Source organism: Phoenix dactylifera, chromosome 8, assembly GCF_009389715.1.
Source record: "Phoenix dactylifera cultivar Barhee BC4 chromosome 8, palm_55x_up_171113_PBpolish2nd_filt_p, whole genome shotgun sequence".
In the NCBI taxonomy this organism is placed as follows: domain Eukaryota; kingdom Viridiplantae; phylum Streptophyta; class Magnoliopsida; order Arecales; family Arecaceae; genus Phoenix; species Phoenix dactylifera.
The window spans coordinates 6,281,343-6,304,993 of record NC_052399.1 but is presented as its reverse complement, the minus strand read 5'-3'; the positions used below and the strand labels follow the sequence as shown (position 1 = coordinate 6,304,993).

The window sequence follows — 23,651 nt, the reverse complement described above, 5'->3', positions numbered from 1 at the left end:
CCGATTTGGGACTCTTGTGTGCATAGATGTCAGCTCTTTGAACATGCTGGTCTGACCTATTGCAAGTAAAATATTATAGAATATTTTAGGCCGAAGGATATATATACGGTAGCCATCATACGGGTTATTATAGGTGGGGTGTTTTTAGGGAATCCGAAAGTTTTCACCCAAAATATTGGTATATTTTTATAGTTTTTAGGATACATACATACATACATACATACATACATACATAGGCACACACCACATCTAAGTATTTATATGCATTCCACATCTAATACACATCTTAATTTCCTGATGCTGCAACTATAAAGAGTCCTGTTCTTGGACATTACAACAGGTCAACTATGAGATGCTCTGTTGAGATTATTTCTGCCATAAATTCATCCTTCCTATTCTAAAATACTCGCTTCAAGCTTATCCATAAAAGACGCTTCATCTCGTCAACTTGTTTGGCTGATTTCGGCTCCTCATATGGTCATATGGGGGTCAGATTAAGGCTCGGGTCAATACTTCCGGCCGCTGCCTTGCCGGTCCTCTTCGAACCCGACCCGGAGAAATATCTTATGTCCTTATTCCTTGTTGCCGTGGGGAAAACCTCGATCCGCTCCAAGAATATCTCCCCCAAAATACTCGATACTCGATAGCGCGTATTCTTCACGGCGCAAGGGCGATGGGGATCATCGGGAATCTCAGCTCCGATCAACTCAACTTCTTCAATTCCAATGGTATTCTTTTACCAATCGTTCCCCTATTCTTTCAAGAATAAAAGCAAACAAGAGTCATGCGGTGATCTTCCATCATTCAACCTGAGAATGACATGGCATGGCAGGGTATCTGGTGCTCGAATCCTTCTCCAGCCCCGACGAGGTCAAAGAGATGAGGGATAGGATGACCGAGCTGCTCCAGGGGTTCGACGGCTCCGACACTTCGATCTTCTCCACGATCAACCAGGTATAGTATTTATTTTTACCGCATATTCCAGGCATATGAAAAGTAACTCCCTTCATCTTTGACCGTTGTTTCAGCAACAGTTGACGAATGATTACTTCTTCGAGAGTGCCGAGAAGATCTCCTTTTTCTTTGAAGGTGTGTTTTTGTTTAACTTTTCTGCTTTCACGCTTGACGTTTTCTTTCCCTCTTTATGATATGCCTTTTTCGAAGGTTTGTGTGATTTCAAAAATTTGCTTATCTTCTTTTTCTTTATTGTTATTATTATTAGTAGATTACGGATTACCTTCGTTTCTGCTATACTGCCTGATAATTTTACCCTGTCGGCAATTCTTGATAAAGACGATCTTGGACAGTATTATCCATATTGACGATATCCCATGATGATGTGTTATTTTCCGTGCCTGCACCGATACAATCGCAATGCAACGCAATACGCTTCACCGTGCCTTGGACCACATTGAGTTTTTACATGAAGCTCTTAAACAGAACTACTACTTTGGTTCCTTCAGAAGCAGCAATATATTCCACCGAAATTGCCTAATCATCAGTATGCTTGCTTCGTGCTGTGCTAACAAATGAATTCTTAGTTTTAGACTAAAGAATTTGAGTATGTTTTTTTTTTTTTTTTTCCGTTCTTGGATTTAATTAAAGCTATAATTTTCAAGAGATCGGAAGCACTTTATTTATATTGCACATTGTTGGGTCACCATGGCAAGAACTGTCTTACTTCTTTGACCCAAGTTATTGTGGGCTAGAAGTATAATGACGAGAGATGAGGAAAAAAATGTTGTTTTCCTGATTTCTTTAGTTATAAGTTTAGTTTGAGAGTTAAGAGGTTGAGTCAAGAATTCAGTTTAGATCTTGTTTTAGGTAACGGAGGCTTTTCCTATCATGTTAAACAAAATTAATAAAGTGTCATCTTTTCATCTAGTTTCTTTTTTTTTAATTCTCAAAGAATTTGGCGGATCTCCATGATTTGGTATTGTATTGGATTTTTGGGCGCGAGGATTCTTTGATCATGAAGTTAACTGAACATTTTAGTGTTTGCTCCTTAAGTTTTTATTCTTTGGTCTTGTCCATCCAAGAAATAAAATAAAATGAAAAGAAGAAACATTTTAATCTTTGCTCCTTACTCCTTGAACTTCTCGAACAGGTTGGACATTTGGTACATGAAGGAAACATGTCTAAACTATGAGTAATCAACGGAAATGCGAAATACTCAAAACCACTTAGTGCATCCACATTCTTTGGCGACAAACACCATTTTGTATAATCTCCAACAAACTAGTAACATGATTTGCTTTTTCAGTGAAGGAAATCTATTTGATTACCTTGTGAGCATCGGCATGCAAGTGAGGCTTCCATTCTAAGAAAATCAAGTGTACAGTTCGAAACTAAGCCGCTGATCTTCTCCGCATTAAAAGATCAGATCATTGTGCACATCCTTTCGTTTACAGCCATATAAACTGTATCAGAATCACCAGAAACATGACATACTGACAATATGATTATTATCACATTCAGTAGTAAGAATCATGAGAAATATGGCATACTAACTAAAAACATCATTATCATCAGAACTTCTCATCTGAAGTAGCTAAATGTAGACTTAGCAAACTTCTTTCTTTCAAGCAATCCACAAATTCAGAGAATATCCAAGTGCAAACTAATAGTGACAACTTACTTTAACAGTTCGACAAGAAAGGCCTGTCCACAGCTGCTAGTGTGATTGTAAGGTCCCCAACCACTAGAACTGCTGCATGCTTATTGAGACTTTGAGACAATGCGCAGAAAGACCTAACCATCATTTAGTTGTATGGTTTCCATGGACCCTTGTAATGCATCTACATTGGACATCGATGACCAGATATTTGACTAGTAACTGGGAAGATAATGTGGTGGCATGGCATGGTAAATTCCTTTTATGAGGCTTTTGCATGTCTATTGCATGAGTTATGGATGGTTGTGTTCCGATTAATCAAGTCTGTTTGACTCCTGATTTTTTTCCAAACTAACCAGCTAGGCTGTGATAAACATGCTTAAGTGCACATGATATACAAGTTCACTTGAGTTAACCTACCAAAGCCACAGCCCTACATATGATTAGGTGTGCTGCCACACTAGGCAGCAATACATCCTTGAACCTGCATCATGGCTTGTGTCCTTTTTGGCCCAATTCCATATCTCAATATTGGGGGTAAGATCAATCCAACTCGTGGACACCCTTGCACCTGACACCCTTACCTGAACTCATGTAACATGGGTTGGAAAGGGGGAGAAGTCCTACCAATGTATCTTCTACATTTATCAGGTTGAGTTATCCATGGACATTGTGATTTTAAGCATGAGTCGAAGCAGAAACTATACTTAGAGCAATAGTGTACTCTAAAGTAAAAGGAGTGTTAACCTCTTCTTTTGCAGTACACATGCACACATGCACTTATAGACATGACACATTCATACATACACACAGACATACACACATACTGACACACACACACACATATACTTGTAATGTGTATCTTATCTTTGTGTTAGACTGTCTTTATGCATGTACTCCTAGGTGCTGACATTCTAGTCACTTTCAGTTTACTTCCTAGTCCAGTAAGACTACCAGCTTAGTATGTTTGTTTAAATGGCTACTTTCAATAGTATAGAGGTGACCTAGAGCAACAGATTTGTAAAGCTGCTCTGACAAACCTAATTGTGTTTCTTTTTCTGTCTGATGTAATTTGATATTCTAAATCCAATAAGAAATTTGTTACGATCTTTGATTTTCTGAATCCAGTGTTTCTCTTCATGAGTGCTGTTTCAAGTACTCAGCTTCTATATATTGTAGCTTCCCTCATTCATTTCTTAATCAACGTAACCTTTCTGTTGATTTATAACTTCACTCATTGCAGAAAAGGCATTTGGAGACGATGGATGCTTGAAACAGCCAAAGGAATTATCTATTAATAAAGTCGGCCATGGTTTGTATTATTTATATTAATAATCAATGTACTTTACTGGGTAGGAAAGAGTTGGTTAATGTCTTAAAAAAGCATTATATTATATTATATAATATCTTTTCAAGCCTTTTTACTGCATTTATCTCACACTGTTTGTCTTTTACTGCAGCTCTCCATGAACTTGATCCTGTTTTCAAAAAAAATTCATCCTCAGAGAAAATTTCTAGTATGCTTTTTTCATTGGGTTACAAGAGACCTGTGGTTATTCAGTCGATGTACATATTTAAGGTAACTTGTTGAATATTCTGGTTTGAATCTGGATCTGATCTTAATCTGATGCAAATGATCCTGGTCTTTCCCATGTCTGCTATGCATCATATGTGAGCTGTAAAGATTTATATATTTTGAATACTGTTCTGGATATGTTTTGTTGTGCATTTGTTTCCTTTTACTATAGGACATTTAAAGCTAGATCTCTTACATGTTAGTGTGTTTTGAATCTGCACATCCCTCTTTTCTGAAGCAGATCTTAATTTATCAAAATTATAATTTATGAAAGGCTAATGGGGGAAGCTGATTGTCAAAACAAACTTCATAAATAAAGTGATCTCTTTCCTTTTATTAGTACATGAAAATTGTGACTGGCATTTTACTTGTCTGATTTTGATGTGAACTTGAGGAGCAATGAGTTGGAACATGTGCATGAATATTCATTTAAGGGTGTGGGTTTTTACCCAAGGCTGCATGTAGGATGATGCTGGATAAAATTGGAACAATACACCAAGTACAAATGGCATACATAAAATGGTATATGCTATATTGTTACTAAAGGTAGGTTATTGTACTATCTATCTACAAAGTTCTCCAACTTAGGGTGGATCTCCCCAAAAATAGATTATCATGCCCTAAACATGGAAACCTTTAATGGGAAAAATAGATTAACATGAAAAAACTGTAGTGACTGATGTGACTGGATGTCTATATAAGTTGTGGCTTATGCCCAAAGTTGTAGAATGAGCAAAGGGGACACTAAGGGAAGCACAACTGTGGAAACGAGGATGGTAGCACAATAAGTAAAAGCAAATGATAATTGAGCCAAATAATGCATGAGCACCAACAATCTTGATACTGGTGGTGTCTTCCCATTCCATTCTTTTATAGAAGGAAAGACGTATGCCTTAGATATAATTTAAAATAGAGGTATCTGATAGATAATTATCTATCTTGATCATATATTTCGATGTCTTTTGCTTATGAAAGAAAGGTAACAAACTATAGGTCCTACAATTCCTACATGTTCCATTAGGAGCATTCCTTCGCTATTTCCAAATAAAAGGTGTGTATTGTATTTGTGCTTGATGCTTCCCAGTTCTACTAGAAATTTTATAATATAGGAACTTGTGACTCTGGATTCAGTGGATTAGTTCATCAGTAGCCTTAAGTCAGAATCCTATATTCTTTTGACTTTGCACCATTAATTCCACTATGCTTATTGTTCAATAATTAATAATGAGATAATTCCTTTATAGAGATAGGATACATAATTTACATGGATATATATGTATATATATTGAGAGAGATAGAGAAAGAGCACTAAATATGGATTTTTCATCAATGTGTTAGTCTGGTTCCATGAGTGGAGAACTGGGATCATTTTCTGGTGGATGAATCTAATAAAATTCTTAATGATATCATTTTAGTTAGTTTCCACTATGCTAAATAATCAAACAATTACCAAGTTTTCTTCAACCTGACATTTGTACTTTTCTCAAAGGAGTTGATTGAAAGGATGACATCCTTGTATTCATGCTCTCAGTCTTTCATGTTCTCGATTTACCTCCAATGCTCACTGCCTTTTGACACAAAATAATTACATATCTATCTTTTTGACTTAAATTCAAGAAGAAAAATGGTGTATGCCAAAGTAATGACAGGATATCTTATTTGTCCTCCACCTAGAGTAGATACAGATGCATCATGATTACCCATTTTTCGCATTCTTAACCTGAGAATGTCATTCTTATTTGGAGAGCTATTGGAAGTTTGCAGCTTATCAATGTTGTGATTCAAATTGATCTTTTATAATGAAGCTGGAGATTGTTCAAGCTTTTCTCTTTTTTTTTGTTAGAATTCTTACTCGTGCATGACACACAAACAGCCAAACACGCACGTCCTGTTGTGCACACACACAAGTGTACACACTTTTTTGATTGCATGTTGGGTTACAAATTCAACAATTTTTGTATTACATAGACTACTTTGCAATGCAGCAACCAGGCATTGGTGGAGAAGTGGTACCTCACCAGGATAACTCATTTCTCTACACCGAACCTCGATCATGCACAGGGCTGTGGCTAGCACTGGAAGATGCTAACATTACTAATGGTTGCCTCTGGGCCATCCCTGGCTCCCATAAGGGTATTATTCATCCCCATTTTTATGGCTTCTTCGATTTCTTGATTTATTGTTACTAGCAGTATACCGTTTGCTATGTAAGTTAATTCCATATGCTTTTGTTCTCTATATTGGTTATAGATGGCTTAGTGAGGAGGTTTATTAGAGATGAAAATGGGGTTCACTTTGATCGTCCTTTGCCATCCTTTGATCGGAAGGAATTTGTTCCTATAGAAGTTAAAGCAGGCTCTTTGGTGGTTATACATGGTGACCTTATACATCAAAGGTTAGTTATGTAGAGGTATTTTCTTCATTACCGTAATCAAAAGGGCAGTTACTTGGGCATGTCCTTATACTAGTTTCTAACATTTTGTGACAGCTTCGAGAATAAGTCCTCCAGCTCAAGACACGCCTTAAGCTTGCATGTGGTGGATACTGATGGATTTATATGGGCCAAGGATAACTGGTTAGTATATCTTCTATCAAAGTGTCTAGATCTTGTTGTGGTGAGTGTTAGAATTGATCAAATATTTGGTTCCTCGTGTTCTCTTTATATAAAATGTGTTGCTTGTAATTAATTAAATGGCAGTAAAACTAAAAGGACAGTAGAATGCTCACTTCCAGTTTTTGTCTAATTGAGCTTGCAGTAAGATCAGCCATATTTAAAACTCCTTCAGGTAGACAATGATGGTTGTTCTATTTGACATTGTGCTTGCTTGGGATTAATAAAGCATTGTGTAGCATGGCCAAGCTATTCAAGGCAAGGTTCGTCGTTTGGGTATGGGACCTCATAGTGGTACCATCCTATTACAGTGTCGGTATGCGGTATGAGACGAGACGGTGAGGTTTACCAAGTGTTGGTATGGTGCGAGATTGCGTATCAATCTAGCACCGATATAGTATGGTACACCTGGTACGTTACAATACCGACCGATACGGCGAATCTTGATTCAAGAGTTGTCTTAGTATATATCATCATGTACCATGCCGACACTTGCATGCACTGGCGTGAAATATGCTAGTTCAGATAATATATTCATGACTGGCACACTTAGGTATGCCAATGTACTACGCTACTCATTTCTTATAATAGACTTCGATCAAATTTAAATGTTTTTGACTAATGTCTAGACATATTCTATCAAAGAAACCTGTTTTTAACTACTCTAGTCTTTTTGCAGATTATTGTGTAACATATGAATTACTTAGTTCCAAGCAACTTTTTGTCCAACCTAGACACATAAAATATATGTGTTATCACATTACTGACACTAATAGCTTTAAGGAACAATCATGCTCACAAGCTAGCAGCATATGGTTGGAAAATCATATTCTGGTAATATTGTGAAGGTGTCACATACTATGGCTTAGCTTGATTTCTAACCTTTGATCTGATGTAGAATAGCAATTTCTGATCACGTCTATTTTCTAGATTGCACCTTCAAATGTCAAAAGCAAAAGAATCCCCCCCCCTCCCCCCCGAAAAATGTAATAAACAAATGTCCCAAACTGTTTCTAATAGAAATATAGCTGTTTAGAGAACATAACCAGGGTCTGAGATATGGTGGGTGGTGCAAAGTTATGCACCATCATGCTGTACTGGGGTGCATCACTTCAATATGCACTGATGTAGGTTGATGCGCTTCAATGAGCTATGGTGAATGGTGCAAAGTTATGCACCTTTTATATCATGCTGATAACTTGCAAATATAATGCTAAAACTGTACGGTTATTTGTGAGAACTCTAATCCTTGCATGTAAGTACCCTTTTGTTGTTCAAATAATTTGCTGACATGGTACCTATTGTAAAAGGAGGATGGTATGCATGGGCACTTCAATCCTTGTCTTCATTTAAAATATTGCCAAAAACAATATGCTTCTCTCATCAGATGCAAAATGGTGCAGCCATGAGGTTATTGCTGATAATACACTGGAAAATTTGAAAATCTTGGTTGAGGCTGTTGTTTTGCTGTTCTCTTGTAGTCCTTTGGTCTATTATTTTCTTATCATCATTAATTTGTTTTAGTATGCCTTTTCATTGTTGATCTTGCTTTTGCGACTTTTTGCTGCCCCCCCCCCCCCCCCACCATGATCAATATAAAAGGTAAGGAAGCAAGTAATCAACACCTTGATTAGCATCACATTTTTTGATATAAATAAAAGGTTATGACAACAAATGCCATGGCCACATTTGGTTTAGAAAACTATAATTTATTTTTTCAAGAAATCTATAGATAATAAAAATAAAAGAAAATTGCAAAAGGAGAAACTAGATGACAAAATGAAAAATTCACAAAATATAAAAACAATTCCTACATAATTTTTCAAAAAATTGTCATTATATTCAAAGTGTCCAGAATTCAGGAAATGCATTGTGTTTGTGACAGTGTGGTAAGAATTAATTTTGGTTTTATGTTTGTGACCTGCAAGTAAAATGTTGAGCTTTGCAATTTTCATAAAACATCTCTGATGAAAAAGTTGAATGCGAAGAAATACAATCTCATAACCAAAAGCAGACCCTTATTTGCATTTTTAGTAAGGGTTTATCAACCTACTCATGCATTTTTTTATAAAAAATTCCATAATTGAACAATTATGCAACCATATGAAGTGCCAAGGAAGGATTAGGCACATTTTGGTTTCACTTGATGACAGGGTCTCCAAGTCTTTAACTGGGGAACCCAGAGTTTGAAGCTAAGGAGCAGGAAGAGAAACCTTTTTGTTGAACCAACTGCCTAATAATAATTTGTTTTTGTTCTCCCATGTTAATATTCTCTTTCCTGGTGTCAAATTTTGAATTGTTTCAATTGCGTTACTTGAACTAGAAAATAGAAATGGTTTCATTTCAAGTTGTCTCATTATTTTATCAGCACATTAGATAGGTTAGTTCAGTATCTGCTGCTACTAATATCTTGTTATAGTGGATGTTAGTAATATCGCACAGAAGACATGTCATAGAAGTTACAAGGTTTCCAATGAGCCTTTTCTACCTTTTTACCAATTAAAATTTTGGTTGTGAATTCAATAAAACAATTTTTTCCTTTTCACACATGTGGCTAACTTTTTTCTTTTTTTGTACTTCTCATATCAGGATAAGAAGAAATGTAGAACCAGAACCCCTTTATGTTTCTTGATTCAAGCACTGTGGCAGCAAAAATCCTGTACATGTTACTCCCCGTGGCTATTGTGGTACGTGATGGAACCATGTCCAGAAAAAGATGTTTCTGCTAGTCTTCACTCCAAGTGACATGTTGATCCATTTCTTTAACATGGAGACTGACTGGTGATGACTCTTCTAAAATGATTAAATCTTCTTATGCAAACAATTTTAAAAATAAGAAAAACAGGTGTAATATACTTGTTTGCTGGGCATGTATGTTGAGATGTCCTTGGTACAACATGTTTTGAACAAGAATACTCTTCTAAAGGTATACACATATTTCATGCTAGCTAACCCATGCATTTTGTCATGTTTTCTCCTTATTTATACTAAAAGTTGTGATTTCATTGTTTGTCACTTTGCTGAGTCGGAATACTAGTACTTATATTGTCACATTTGCCTAAACATCTACATCCACTAATATCCATGCAGTTCAGTTCCGAGCTTGGGATTCACAAGGGGGATGGTGAGTATTATTGGTAAAATCTTGATTATGCCTTGACGTTAAGTGGCGGTTCCGTTGTATTTCTATTGATTGTTATGAAACCAGTGCTGGCACATGCAGGTTGCTTTTGTTATATTCTTACCTGTAAATCAGTTGATGCGAGAACCGACAGCCAAATCTCATTTTGGTTTCCATCAGAAAGAAGGCTGGTCGTAGACAGCTTATGACTCTAGGTTGCTGAATGCTAGAACTGGGCATTAGATTAGTCATTATGATTGGGAGAGATTTGCTGTGTGAGAGCAGCAGATTATGAGCCTAGTCAATTCCGGTAACCTGGTTCAGTGGTTGGTCAAGTGCATCATTTGCTATTCCTAGTTTCTTAATGAACTACCTTTCCTCGTGCAATTCAACATTCAGGTTTCACTTGATCTAAAAAAGTTTGATGAGGAGTTTTGCTAAACTCCTTATCTGAGTTAAACAAGTATGCTCTAGGTGCGACAGGAAGGTTTTGATGTCTATAAATTAATCAAATAAACCTTTGTACTGCTCATTGTTTCATTCTTTTTTTTTCTCCATATTATACTCTGATTATACTGAATTGTATTGCAAATTGGCTTGAATTTTGTCAATCCCGAATTTGCTTGTTACTTACTGAATGGTATGCATACACTTAGGTCATTCAACATTGAATGGTATCAATCCACAATTTCCTTATTACTTTAGGGAAGACTACTTGCAAGTAGGAATGCTCTATTTGTTTCAATTTTCATATCCCTGAGAAGGCATAAAAAATGAGATTTTGGATAAGCGAAGTGGGTAGCATCATAGGGGACGGCAGGTATATCTGCACCATCCCGAGCACCGGGACTGGGTTTATGTTTGCAGCCTCCTGTGACGGTGGTGTTCTCAGTAATATTTTCATTCCTCGTATAATAACCACAGAGCCATTCCCTGCTTTGAGCCAAAACATACCTCAGTGGAGCCCCTTGGACGTTGTAAATGATATTAGTGAGCCATTTCATATTCTGCAAGGACTGCATTTTGTTCCCGGGGAACCTGGGTTTCTTCCGGGGTGATTCATTTCACCTAGGAGCCTCCACGTCTTGGTAACCGCAAAATTAACTTCGATGGCAATGTGCGGGACAGTGGCGTGTATGGACAAGCTGGGTATCCGTTTCGTAACCAGGGAGCCAGAGGAGTTTAGCTTTAGGATGTTACTGTTCCATCGGAGGTGAGAGAGGCTTGGGAAGGCTTGATATATGCAGTTATGATCTTAAAAGCCCCGAGTATCATACCGGAGGAGGACTCTTAAGGATTGCGATTAGGTGGTTGACCAGAGTGCTATCAGATCCAATTCTATTACCCCATTCTCGAGGATATGATGAGGGTTATCTCTACTTTCAAACATTTTGACTCTATCCACATCAAACAAGACAGCTGACTAATGGCCTCCTATACAGCAATCCACTCAAGGCAGCTGACTAATGGTCTCCTATGCGGCAAACCACTCAGGTTTGGCTGTGTGAAATTTTGCTCTGATAATTCCCTCCCAGCTTTGAGATGTTTTTCAGGCTCATTCTTTCGAGTTGTGTCTACTTAAGGGCCATCTAATTATGCAGCCTTAATCACAAAAACAAACAAGAAAAAATACTGCATTTTGTTTGCGTACGTCTAATGCCCTGAAAAAAGACATGCTCCATTTCACATGAGGGAATGCAAATGAAAAGGGTTTCTGTGTACACTTCCAGTTAGAGTCGAAACCTTCTCCTGTGGATACAATCATTAAGATATAAGTCATGGGGCAGCATAACTCTTGAATTGCAGAACCTAAAACACAAGATGGTCCGCATATCCATTTTTAAAGCAAGATTCAGTATAAATAAAAAGATTCAGCAGTTTGATGTGAATTCTACAGTGCCTCAGCTTATGCGGCGGCAGCCACCCATCAATTGGAGTAAATTGCAAGAACAGAACCTGAAAGACAGGGAATGATACCCTGTTCCTAGTAAAACTTTGTACAGTGTAGACAGGATGAGAAGTGTGTATCCATCACAGCAGTTGATTTCCGAAGAAAACTTTAGCACTATCAGCTTGACGAACCTTCATATGGAAGACCTCGACTGTATAGAGGGAACTCAAAAAGGAAAGCTACCTTGAACCATGCAGGCAGTTTTCCATATACAAAAGGCGGCAATGGAACAAGAGGGCTGGAATGGTAATAAACTGTTAGAACAAGCTGCTCTGCTTTCCCTGTCAGCAATTGTGATTTTGAAAAATTCAATCCAAGAAATTACAGAAAAGGAGGCTGACCTTGTTGTGTTTTTGTAGAAACGATACTCTGCTACAGAGCCAAAACGCTTATCTGCCGATTCCTATTTTCAGAAATGAAGCATGATGAGAATTATTATCTTCAATGGCCGGGAAAATTATTGTGTAAGTTAAGCCACTCAGAAGCCAAGTGCCAAACCTCAAGTAGAGGGATGCCACTAACAAAAAGAAGCAACAGAGTCAGGAATACAGGTCCAATAACTACCAGCCATTCTGCACCTTTTAGAACGGGAGTAGAAGCTGCAAATATTCCCCACCATAAGAGAATCTGTAAATGCAACAAGTATCAGTTATTTATAATTAGCTGATGAATGGGAATGCTATAAAGTACCAACAGAAATTTGATAAAAATGCATGAATACATACAAAATTTTGTGTTTCACAATGAGAGCTGTGTAAGCACATCGATAAAATCCATCACGAGCAAGAACTTAGGGGAAAATGCATAAATATATAAAAGGGAGAATGGAGATGTAGTAAATCTGACTGCAGAGCTTCCACTAGCACTGCAATTTTACTAGTAGACAAGCTACTACTACCAACTTATGGGAAAAGAAATGCAGCATCGAATAACTCTGGAAAAATAGAAATTTAAATTGAAACAAACATGCCAGTAAACGCCAACTAGTTGGGAAGAAACAGTAAACACTCGTATAATATGATGATGTCAATGGTATGGATCAACATGGAGAACATAGTATTCAGGAGTTTCTAATGGCCTTCCCAAATTTAGATCAGCTTTGGAGAACAGCACCTAAAAGCCAATATATGAAAATCTTAATCATAGAATGTTGAACCAAACATAATATGTTCCCTCCTTTTACGTTGGTTTTGGCAGCATATACAGTACATAGACAAAATGGCAAACAGAATAAGAACACCAAAAAAAGCAGATACATGATAAAACATACTAACCTCACCAAAGTAATTTGGATGACGGGAATATTTCCAAAGTCCTACATTGCACCATTTCCCCCTATTAGAAGGAGAATTCTTGAAAATCAATTTCTGCTGATCAGCAGTTGCTTCAACGGATAGGCCCACAGACCACATTATCCAACCAATGATGTCCTGAGGTTTGACAGATGGATTTCTGTCACTAGCATTCACAATTGTGAGAGGCAAGCTAACAGTCCACACCCAGACAGCCTGTCATTAACAAGGATTAATATTGACATCTTACTTGCCGTTCAGAAATTGCAAGATTTGAATGATTTATGTGAAACTAAATGTGACTAAAACCTGGAATGTCCAAAAAACTGCCAATTTCCCCAAATTACTACGCATTTCATCAAAACGGCGATCCTCCCCCCACTGCAGAATCCTACTTTTGACCAGAAAATATAAGAAGCGTAACTGACAATTTGCAGAAAGGGAAGTAAACATACCCAGAAAAACTGCATTAAAGTGAACAAGAAGTTAGTTGTATAACAAGCAATCCATCTGATATGATAAAGTCAGAAGGATCTTTGTTGCTATTCTTTATTTCATGGGTAATTTTATGTGATTTGAATTAATAATTTATTACTACTTTGTTAGTTATATCCTGCTTGTCGACAGAAAGGAGCGCACCATTCTATATAGTTGGATTAGATCTTAGACTCATATTATCTATCAAATCAGTATACAAATATAAGGCAACCACCTATCCTCTTCTTAAAAGAATGCTCCAGCCTTGATGATTTGTTATCTTTTAATTCATATGTTAGTATGATACTAATTTCAGAGGTTTGACAGTTATCCATATTTTGGCATAGCTCATTTACCCTATGTGTTTGTTGCTTGGCATGAAGGTTTATGGAATTGATTAAATTCCTGACAATAGACTTACCACCTAGATTTGAAAATTAGTTTAAAATTCATAATAACACACAAAGCCTTCATCTGACAAATTAAGACAACAACATTGATCAACTATATCCAGTAAAGGTCATTAAACATGTATGATTAATGTCTATTCATTTGGAAAGTAATGTAACAACCAAATTTTCCTCAAGGTTACAAGCATCCTGGTTACATGCCATGTAGCAAGTCAGGCAGTATCAATATCTACAAATCGACCAATGGCTTGCTTGATTTCTAAAATTTCAGATGAATTTGATACTATCATACTAAATTGATAGACTCATTATCGGATCGGCCCAGATTTTAGACACAGGAAGAATTATTGTATTTTTACTCATAAACCACATCTACAAGAAAGGTAAAGTGTGGGCAGTTCAGACCATGCAACCCATTCCTTTCTTTCTTGTTCTCTTTCTCAGTTCTTCTCTTCTCTCATCGACTTTTTTCCATTCTTTTATCACATAAACATTGTTTCTTGCAGCCATTTCCTTTAGTTCCATAAGTACAATTTGACCGTCCAGTACTTTCTTTAATGCAACCTTAAACATAACTGCATCTATAAAAATGAAGCTTCATTTAAAGTTTAATCATAAATGATAACTTTAAAGACATCTTACTTATTTACAAAGCTTCATCCTAGACAATCACATAACAATGAGTTTCCACTTTTGATTACAGTTCACTTCTTATAAGCATCATCAGAATCAACTGTGACATGAAACAACATCATGGGTATTTTTTTTAATACAATATCAAGCATGAAACTAATTCAAGCAAAGAGATCAACTTAAAGATATGCACTCTAAATAGAACAGAATGTACTAATATGTATGATCTTTAATAAGCATACCTCATCAATAAAAATAATCCCAAGCGAAGACCCCAAAGTACTACAAGCAATGTCAACACAATCTGCAACACAGAGCTGCATGTTTAGATAGATAAATTTATAAATCCAGAAAGGGAATTTTGTCATTAAATTATATCTAGAGTATATTAATCACATGACTCGTGCAGATAATATATATAGCTGAAGTAAGGCAGGTTAATGCAAATTAATTTGCTGACACAAACAGACCCTCTAAGAATTAAGATGTTTGCAAATTTAGAAAAGTATAACTGCATTCTCTATGATAAATTGTATTAAAAATTCTGTTAGTACACATATAATTGAAGAGTTACAGTAACGAACGATTCTATATATAAAACCAAGTTCTACGTTACTAATTGGTTTTAGTGTTTGCAGTGATGAACAAGGAAGATCTGTGTGCTGAACAAAGTTTGTCCTTTAGGTTTCAGGTTTTCATGATTAACATTTTCAGTAGTCAATTTCTTTCTTTTTTTTTGAAGGTAAAAATAAAATTTCCTTCCACCCTTCCTTACTGTCTTCAAGAATGCATACCAACTAACTAGGGAGCTTTTGGAACTCTACTTGCTGCATCATCTTCTAAATTTATTTGTAAAATTCTTGATCCCGTTTTTGCAAGAAAATCTTATAATGACAGATTGCTTGCCAAGGTAAAAATTTATGTACATGATATTACTAGTATATACTTGTTTATGGCAGAAATCTAAATTTACTTAACAAGTAAGAGCTCTTGCATTGACTAGCTATCTATGAAATGTTTTAATCTTTTTTTTTAGCATCTAAGTATGACTATTTAAAAGATACACCATAAAGTATTAACACAGTAACTGGACCACAGGATTTTAAACTTGTTGACATCCAGTTAATGACAAATTATCTGTCCATATTTTCTCATTCCCACCATTGGTTAATCTATTAAAAAAAAAATAAAGAAAGTAGAACTAATGCCTCATGGGTACAGTAAGAAAAGTTGTAAATTGCTAGACTATCCAAACAAGCAATCCATGAAAAGAAAAATTCTTGACAGCACATTGGAGGACTTCTGATAAAGATGATTAGAGCCCCAAAATGTCATCATAGAGCAAACAGAGGTTCTCTATTTAAGCAAGATGAGTAGATGCATGCATGTACTGGAATACAAGTGCATGCATTGTTGACTAAGTCATTCATTGTTGTTTCATTATTTGACAGTAAAACATTTTTAGGATACTTATAACAACAATGAGAAGTTGTACCTGTCGGAAATGCCATGTTCCTTTTAAAGCAAGAGTTAGTATTCCAAGTATAACAAAATTTGTGCCACCTGCATAAAGTATAATAACATGAAAGCACGAAGTAAAACAACATATTTAAATCCAGTTAACAAAAAAATATAAAATCCAACTATTGAGATTCAGTTCTTCAAATAAACATATTTTGCTGGTTGTTTGAAACAATATCGATCAATAGGACAAAAGGAACAATAACTCAATCAGGCTTTCCACTGATTCCTACCAACTATTTCATTTTCTATACTGTCATAGTTTTTCCATCACATTCTCTTTAATAGGAACAAGTGCGGTCACAGAATATCTCCCCGGCTCCTCCAAGTTTGGTTGCTGGTTTATCTATAATGACAGATTGCCTTCTCAATGCACTAACAATGAGCCTTCAGGCTCAACAAGCGTTTTGCTTGAGACTCTTAATAGTTCTACTGTACTCTGCCAACAGGTTTAGTGTGGTTTTTTGGCTGCCATTACCATGTTGTAGTTCCTTAAAGAATCTCCTTGTTTGCTTAGAATAAATAGTAAAAAGGAAAGGAAGAACACATGCCTACTTGTTCAAGCCAAAAGAACAGAAAATGGTGCTGTACTATGTCCACATGGCTCATGTGCATACTGCAAAATAATTCTATAAATCAATTTATATGCATGTTCATTTAGAGAGAACATAGATATGGCAAATATTGGCTGTCTCCAACATTCTCTGAAACATATATAAGTATATAGTTTCCATCAGCAATTATTTCAGAAAAAAAGAAAGAAGACAATAGTGAAACTCGATTTATCTCCGTTATCTCTTTTGAGCACTTGAATATGTGTTCTAGCATTCGAATAGTATCCGTATGTATATGTGTATCCATTACACCAACACCTGAGCATAATTAGATGAGGGTTTTCACAAGCAGACTTCTTACAGATATAAAACCAAAATATTACATTCCATAACAAAAAGAAATCAACATATGCCACAAGAAAGTAAGGAATTATATAGCACATAAGTACAAACGGCTGTCAAAAAAAAAAAAATCTAATGTGTAGAGAAAAGGAGAAGGGGGAGAATATATTACCGGCAAAGTCGGTGACCTTATCAAACCTAAGAAGCCCGGTGATGATGAAGAATATTAGCTGATATCCAACCTATCAATTATGAAAACATGACGACTAGAAGAAGATACCATGGATAGAGAGAGTGAGAGAGAGAGAGAGTGTGTATACTGTGACGAGGGCTGTGAGGGCCAAGAAATGGGAGTCGAGGACAGTCCCCATTCTCTGCTTTTCCGACGGCGAGCTCGAAGCGTAATTGTAGCTGTTACTGCTGTGCTAGGGATAACCGTTCACTTTTGCTCGCCCATTTCGGATTCATGTGGTCGGAATTTCTACACATCAATTCGTAAAAAGAACTAAAGAAAGGGAGAGAAAAAAAAATTGGGGGAAAAGAACCTCACCAGCAGCCTGCTCTACCAAAACTATGGCATTGAACCACAGAGGTGGTAGCACGGATGGAATAGAACTAAAATTTTATCGGAGTGGCTCAGATTCGAAACGCGCAGATAATGATTAAATGCGGAGACCGAATGCCCTCTACCTTGTTTATCCGGTGGAGTCGCTGTCTGATTTACCAGTACTTAGATGGTGCTAGTGTGACGTACTTACACGTGGAAGGAGCTACCACGTCGGTGGGCTTCTCCGCCGGTGGAAAGGATATGAGTAAAATTTATCTACTGAACATTCTCCAGTGGGAGGGGCCCAGTGAGAGCTGTCACAATGATGATGTAGTTTAAATAATATAGAATTTAAGGTACATTTTAGAAGAGATCATGAACGGAAAAAATTACAAACAAATTATCATGAAATAAATGTTTATAACGAATTTTCCATTCGTTTATCTTCTCATATTCGGAATTGCTTTTTGTAACCAAACCAGGGTTTTTGATACGGCCGCTAAAGGATAAAATGGCTATTAAAGCACACAAAACTCCCACTTTTGGCGCACAAAACACATGCTGGCATGGCTCCAAGTTCATGTTGGGGTCAACATTAAACAAACTACTGCCCTTTCATGAGACCAAACTCACATATACTTCAACAATTATCCTCTATTACCAAAGAAAATTATGCATAGAAGAGTAAATTTTGTGTGCAGGAAAGCAGGCTCCTTGGCCTCATGGGTCTTCATCCTCGATATGGATTGCCTAAATCCTAAATATGTTTCATCAAAAATTTGTCGTACTTATTATGATTATATTGATACCTAAAATAGTGAAATGATTGATATTTTGCTTAAAAATAGATTTAATAATCCTCTACGGTAGTGTAGCTAAGGTGCAATTGAGATGTTAATAGATTTATACAATTAAGGTTGATTGATGTTATGTACCAAAAAATTAAGTTTCTAGATGTTGGTCCCCAGTGATTGTTTCACACAAGATGCAAGTAAGGTTGCCCGCACATGCATTGAGTAATGTTGTTCATCAAATTTGGAAAAAGGTAAGCTCGCGATTGCATTATTGTCTTATGGTTTATAAAATATCCATACAAATTATTGAAGGGCCAAGATTTCTTTTATTTCATTGTGCCATTTTAATTTGGACCTAAGCTTTAGGGCTGTCTAATTACCTACATTTCCATCCATTCTTAGCCTCCTTCATATTTAGATCCTTTACCATAATTTTTACTTAGTAGAGATTCAGCTTACATATTAGAATCATTTTTTAACAATTTATCTCAATTTATTAATATTCAAATTCTATTATGAAGCTCCTAGACTAATACCGGCAATAAACTCTATCTTGGCTCTATATGTTCGTTATTTCCTTATCTATATTCATTAAAAAAGTTGACAATTGAATAGGGATAATGAGCATTAGGCTAGCTATTTTAATAATATAGCCTCATTTTTTATGAGAATAATGAATAATTCCTAGGGCTTCATATTACCATAATTTACCGGCCAAGGCTTTATATGTACCTATCAATATTAAAAAAATATTGCTTGTAATTTGAAAAATTTCAAAGCAAAACAAAAAACAAAATATAATGGAAAGGCAATCCAAATTGTCCAATAACAATTTTTATCTATCAAATTATTCATGTTAGTTCAAACCACATGGTAATAATATAAATGCAGGAGTGCCTCTAACTAGAAAGTGTACTTCTATGAGACAAGCAATCGATTATTAACATGAGATAAAGCAAACTATTGTTCACCGTATTTGTGCTTCTAAAAATGACTTTGGATCATATCTTGTTTGTGCCGAGAGTAGAGAGGGCCAATTCTCAAATTTGGGCAATCCAATTATATTTTCCATGGATATTAATAGCTGTAATGTACTTAATCATGAGCTATTTATGCAGGAGTCAGATAGCCGGTTTTATTAAAAGTCCCCTTCAATTCAAAAACAAATTTATTACCAGGCCTAGTTGCCAATATATAGGTTGATATAGGCGGACATGTTGTGAGTCTCGCACAAACTCGTAAGCATCTATCTCCCAGCTTTGTCTTAATTTATAACTAACAATCAATCTTTGTTTAGATGCATGGTACTGTCCTTGTTCTTCGAGAGTGGCTTGATCTGTCTGGGACCTGGGCTGGCTCATAGACGAAATGCGAGATGACTTCCATCATTTTGCTGAAAAAATTAATAAAAGAAAAGGCAATGCGCAGTTTCTTACTCAAAGGTGACGAGCTTTTCAGCTATATGATCTGATATATCAAAGCAAATTAACGACGAAGATGTAATCTTAGATGCATTGAATTTGTGCAATAATAATAAGGGAGAGAAATCAAAATAGCATTCGTAGAAGAAATCCAACAACTCCCATGACACATCCTAGCGTGCCAAAACTGAATGCATGAACACCAGTCTGGGGAGCTTCACGGCTCACGAAGGTGCGATGGAGACCCTGTCCACCTGCACGACATATTCAAGCCCAGCAGCAGGAGGTATCCGGACCCCCGGCCCCAAGTCCGCACCCTCATCTCCAAACCCCAAGCTGGGGGGCACCATCACCCTCCTCTTCCCCCCGGCCCTCATCGTCCTCAGCGCGTACTCCACCCCCTCGCACATCCCCTTGGTGTAAGGCCTCGACCCCATCACCAGCGCGAGTGGCCTCTTCCCCTTTTCAAACGTGTCCACGAACACCTCTCCGCTTCCTTCCACTCTCCCTTGGAGATCGATCACCACCAAGTCTCCCGTCCTCGGCACAGCCCCTCCTCCCACTCTCATCTCGTAGTATCTGAACCATATATATAAACAATAGAGGAAGTTAATGGTTCTTTGTTCTTAGCTTTAGTCCTTTGCAGCGATATCATCAAGTTTGTACCTGATGCCGTTTGGCAGAACAATCTCTTCCTCTTTCTCGACATCCCTGCACAAAAACATGGACCGTCTGAAGTAACTTAACGTGATATTGACTAGTCTGAAAGTTGGTGAATTTTACAAGGCTGACTTGGTGTTTGCTTCCTGTTGAGAGGCTTCGAAACGAGTCTTGATCTGCTCGGAGACGACCCCGACAGCGAGGAAGGCAGCCCAAGCGAGACCGGCGCCGAGGCCGAACCTTCTGGTTAGGGAGGAGGCGATCCAATCGGTGGATTCAGCAGCGAGCTTTGGCTTCTGCTGAGGCTTGGCGGCTGGCGGAGGAGGGGGTGGGGAAGAAGGCTGCGACGGAGATTGGATGGGTTGCTGTGCTTGAGGAGGTGGATTGCGCGGCGCTTGCGAGCACGAGAGCTGGGGCCTTGTGAGTGGGTTGGTGAGGAAGGTGGGGGATGTAAAGAAGGTAGCCATGGCCCTTCGAGGCTGAAGGACAGAAGAAGGAGCTGCTCTAGGTGAATATAACCAGCCACAAATCCGTATGTCTTATCTTTTATGAACCACATGACACAAACAAGTGAACAACCACCGGATAAGTGGAAAAAGCCGTGCCATGGGGCTGGGAACGGGCATCAACCGTACCGTGAGGGTCAGGGATGGGTCAGGCGCTCATCAGCCCGTTTGATGGTCAGGCTAACATCAAGCTGGGCTCTGGGCTACTCAGGCTTGCGCTTGATAATTGAAGAACTTGAGCCAAGCTTTTAACTCAAAGTGTTTTAGGTTGATTCAAAACCTCTAAACATTTAGTTCAATCAGAGGGAATGAAGGAGCGATGATAGCTAGAATAACCTCACCCGTCAATATCTGCACGCTCACACACCTTCGCTCCCTCCACGCCTCGCCGCCGCCGCCCACCGACAAAGCCGGCTTCGCTGCCCTCCTCCAGTCCGCCTCGCGCCGGGCCCATCTCAAGCAAATACATGCGCTCCTCCTCACCACGGGCCTCTCCCACAAGAACAGCCTTCTCACCCAGCTCCTCCTCTCCCTCATCTCCATCCCCGACATGGCCTACGCCCGCCGCCTGTTCGACGATATGCACAAACCCCGCGTCTTCCTCTGGAACACCCTCATCCGGGCCTACGCCAGGTCCAACCTCCCCGGCGACGCCATCGCTCTGTACCACGACATGCGCCGCCTCGGCGTCCGCCCCGATAACTTCACCTTCCCTTTCGTGCTCAAAGCCTGCGCCGACCTGCTCGACGTCTGGCTCGGGATGGCAGTCCATTCGCTTGTCATTAAGTTTAGGCTCGTATGTGATGCCATCGTCCGGACTGAGTTGATGATCATGTATGCGAAGCTCGGCGCTTGCGATTCGGCTGAGAATATATTCGAAAGCATGAGCAGCGGCAGCAAAGACTTGGTTGCATGGAATGCGTTGATCAGTTCTTTCACGCAGAGCGGTCATGCAGATAAGGCTCTCAGACTCTTTCACCGAATGGAGTCAGCTGGAGTGAAGCCTGATTCGATCACTCTGGTGAGCGCCATTTCATCTTGCGCTTATTTGGGGTGCTTGGAGCAGGGCAGGAGGCTCCACAGGCGCATCAAGGAGGAGATGCTTGGGAGCAATGTCTTCGTCGAGAATGCCCTCCTTGACATGTACGCCAAATGCGGCAGCATGGAAGAGGCCAGCAAGCTATTCCGCGAGATGCAGCAGAAAAGTGTCGTCTCCTGGAGCACCATGATCGGAGGGTATGCGGTTAACGGCGATAGCCACAGAGCATTGTCTCTCTTTTCTCGGATGCAGGATGACGGGGTGCAGCCGAACCACGTGACGTACCTCGCTGTTCTCTCCGCATGCAGCCATGCAGGTTTGGTTAGGGAAGGAAAGGAGTATTTCGGTCGCATGCTGGATCCGAAAGTCGAACATTATGCGACGATGGTCGATCTTCTCGGACGATCAGGACATCTGGAGGAGGCCTATAGCTTCATCAAGAGTATGTCCATCGAGCCGGACGCCGGTGTTTGGGGTGCTCTGCTAGGGGCTTGCACGATTCACCATGACTTGGAGCTTGGCCAGCTTGCTGCAGACGAGGTCCTCAGATTAGCTCCTGAGATACCTTCATATCGTGTGCTTCTTTCGAACATCTATGCGGCTTCTGGGAGGTGGGATGATGTTGAGAAGGTTAGGGAGAACATGAGAGGGAATCATGTGAGGAAAGCAGCAGCTTATAGCTCTGTGGAGTTGGATGGAGAGGTTTATTTATTCCGTGAAGGATCGCACGGTCCGTGGAGGGAGATATACAAGAAGTTGGATGAGCTAACTACGGTGCTACGAGGAATGGGTTATGAGCCGATTACTGGAGTCGTGCTGCATGATGTGGAGTCCGAGGAGAAAGAGGCTGCAGTCAGGACACACAGTGAGAAGCTTGCCATTGCATTTGGTCTCACCAGGATGAAGAGTGCTGGGACTCCAATAAGGATCATGAAGAACCTGAGGGTTTGCAATGACTGTCATACGTTCTCTAAGTATGTTTCCAAAGCACTTGGAAGGGATATTATAATGAGAGATAAGAACAGGTTCCACCATTTCAAAGATGGCGAGTGTTCCTGCCGGGACTTTTGGTGATCAGGAATTTAGGAAGACTTGAAGAGCAGTGTGGAAGAACCAGAGTGTTGGAGTGTGGTTGGGACTAGTAATTCGGTTCAATTGTGACCGTCTCTCCAATGGGTGCTTCAGCACTTGGTGTCAAAATACTGCTTGCTGAAGGTTATGGTTACCATTCTTACTTGGTGTCAAAATTCAGCATTATTCCTACCATTCTTACCTTCGTTGGCAGGATAGGAGGTTGATTTTTAAAGCAATAATTGGGAAAATCAGGTCGGCAGTGGTGAGAACCAATTCATTTTGTTTTCTTAAATCAATTTTTTCCTTTTTAATGGGACAACAGTAATTAAATTTGGTCACGGATGCTCCTAATTTGGTTTGACAAGATAGCCAACCTATTTCCTTGTTTATGTACGTAATATAAGTTGTCTCAAAGAATGGGCTCTCATCATCTCCTACCATCTTTTCTAGCTGTGGGATTGGTAGCTTCCAATTACTTTTCTGAACAAACCCTTAGCCTTTCAGCTCA

At 38.6% G+C, this 23,651-nt stretch overlaps 4 protein-coding genes across 5 annotated transcripts; 2 read left to right on the top strand and 2 right to left on the bottom strand.

Moving 5' to 3' along the window:
• The first annotated feature begins 497 nt into the window (after positions 1 to 497).
• Positions 498 to 9,753, top strand: LOC103721394 (phytanoyl-CoA dioxygenase). The gene is made up of 9 exons (XM_008811589.4): positions 498 to 728; positions 833 to 954; positions 1,029 to 1,089; positions 3,858 to 3,926; positions 4,075 to 4,193; positions 6,176 to 6,323; positions 6,441 to 6,585; positions 6,679 to 6,765; positions 9,391 to 9,753. Exons 1-9 carry the CDS (start codon positions 674 to 676, stop codon positions 9,431 to 9,433), a joined length of 849 nt encoding a protein of 282 aa, XP_008809811.1. The 5' UTR covers positions 498 to 673; the 3' UTR covers positions 9,434 to 9,753.
• Positions 9,754 to 11,655: 1,902 nt separating this feature from the next.
• Positions 11,656 to 17,679, bottom strand: LOC103721395. Of its 2 annotated transcripts, none has more exons than XM_039128813.1 (9): positions 17,423 to 17,679; positions 17,275 to 17,344; positions 16,181 to 16,248; positions 14,928 to 14,989; positions 13,475 to 13,559; positions 13,148 to 13,381; positions 12,372 to 12,500; positions 12,215 to 12,276; positions 11,656 to 12,111 (listed from the first exon to the last, which is right to left on the bottom strand). In XM_039128813.1, exons 1-9 carry the CDS (start codon positions 17,471 to 17,473, stop codon positions 11,991 to 11,993), a joined length of 882 nt encoding a protein of 293 aa, XP_038984741.1. In that variant the 5' UTR covers positions 17,474 to 17,679; the 3' UTR covers positions 11,656 to 11,990. The 2 variants fall into 2 exon arrangements, with proteins under 2 accessions (XP_038984741.1, XP_026665949.1); XM_026810148.2 differs by having other exon boundaries at positions 13,475 to 13,556; positions 17,423 to 17,673.
• Positions 17,680 to 19,875: 2,196 nt separating this feature from the next.
• Positions 19,876 to 21,055, bottom strand: LOC103721396 (peptidyl-prolyl cis-trans isomerase FKBP17-2, chloroplastic). The gene is made up of 3 exons (XM_008811592.4): positions 20,657 to 21,055; positions 20,531 to 20,575; positions 19,876 to 20,443 (listed from the first exon to the last, which is right to left on the bottom strand). Exons 1-3 carry the CDS (start codon positions 20,989 to 20,991, stop codon positions 20,089 to 20,091), a joined length of 735 nt encoding a protein of 244 aa, XP_008809814.2. The 5' UTR covers positions 20,992 to 21,055; the 3' UTR covers positions 19,876 to 20,088.
• Positions 21,056 to 21,331: 276 nt separating this feature from the next.
• Positions 21,332 to 23,511, top strand: LOC103721397 (pentatricopeptide repeat-containing protein At2g01510, mitochondrial). Its single transcript, XM_008811593.4, has one exon. The coding sequence runs from the start codon at positions 21,350 to 21,352 to the stop codon at positions 23,141 to 23,143; it is 1,794 nt and encodes a 597-aa protein (XP_008809815.3). The 5' UTR covers positions 21,332 to 21,349; the 3' UTR covers positions 23,144 to 23,511.
• Positions 23,512 to 23,651: the final 140 nt, after the last annotated feature.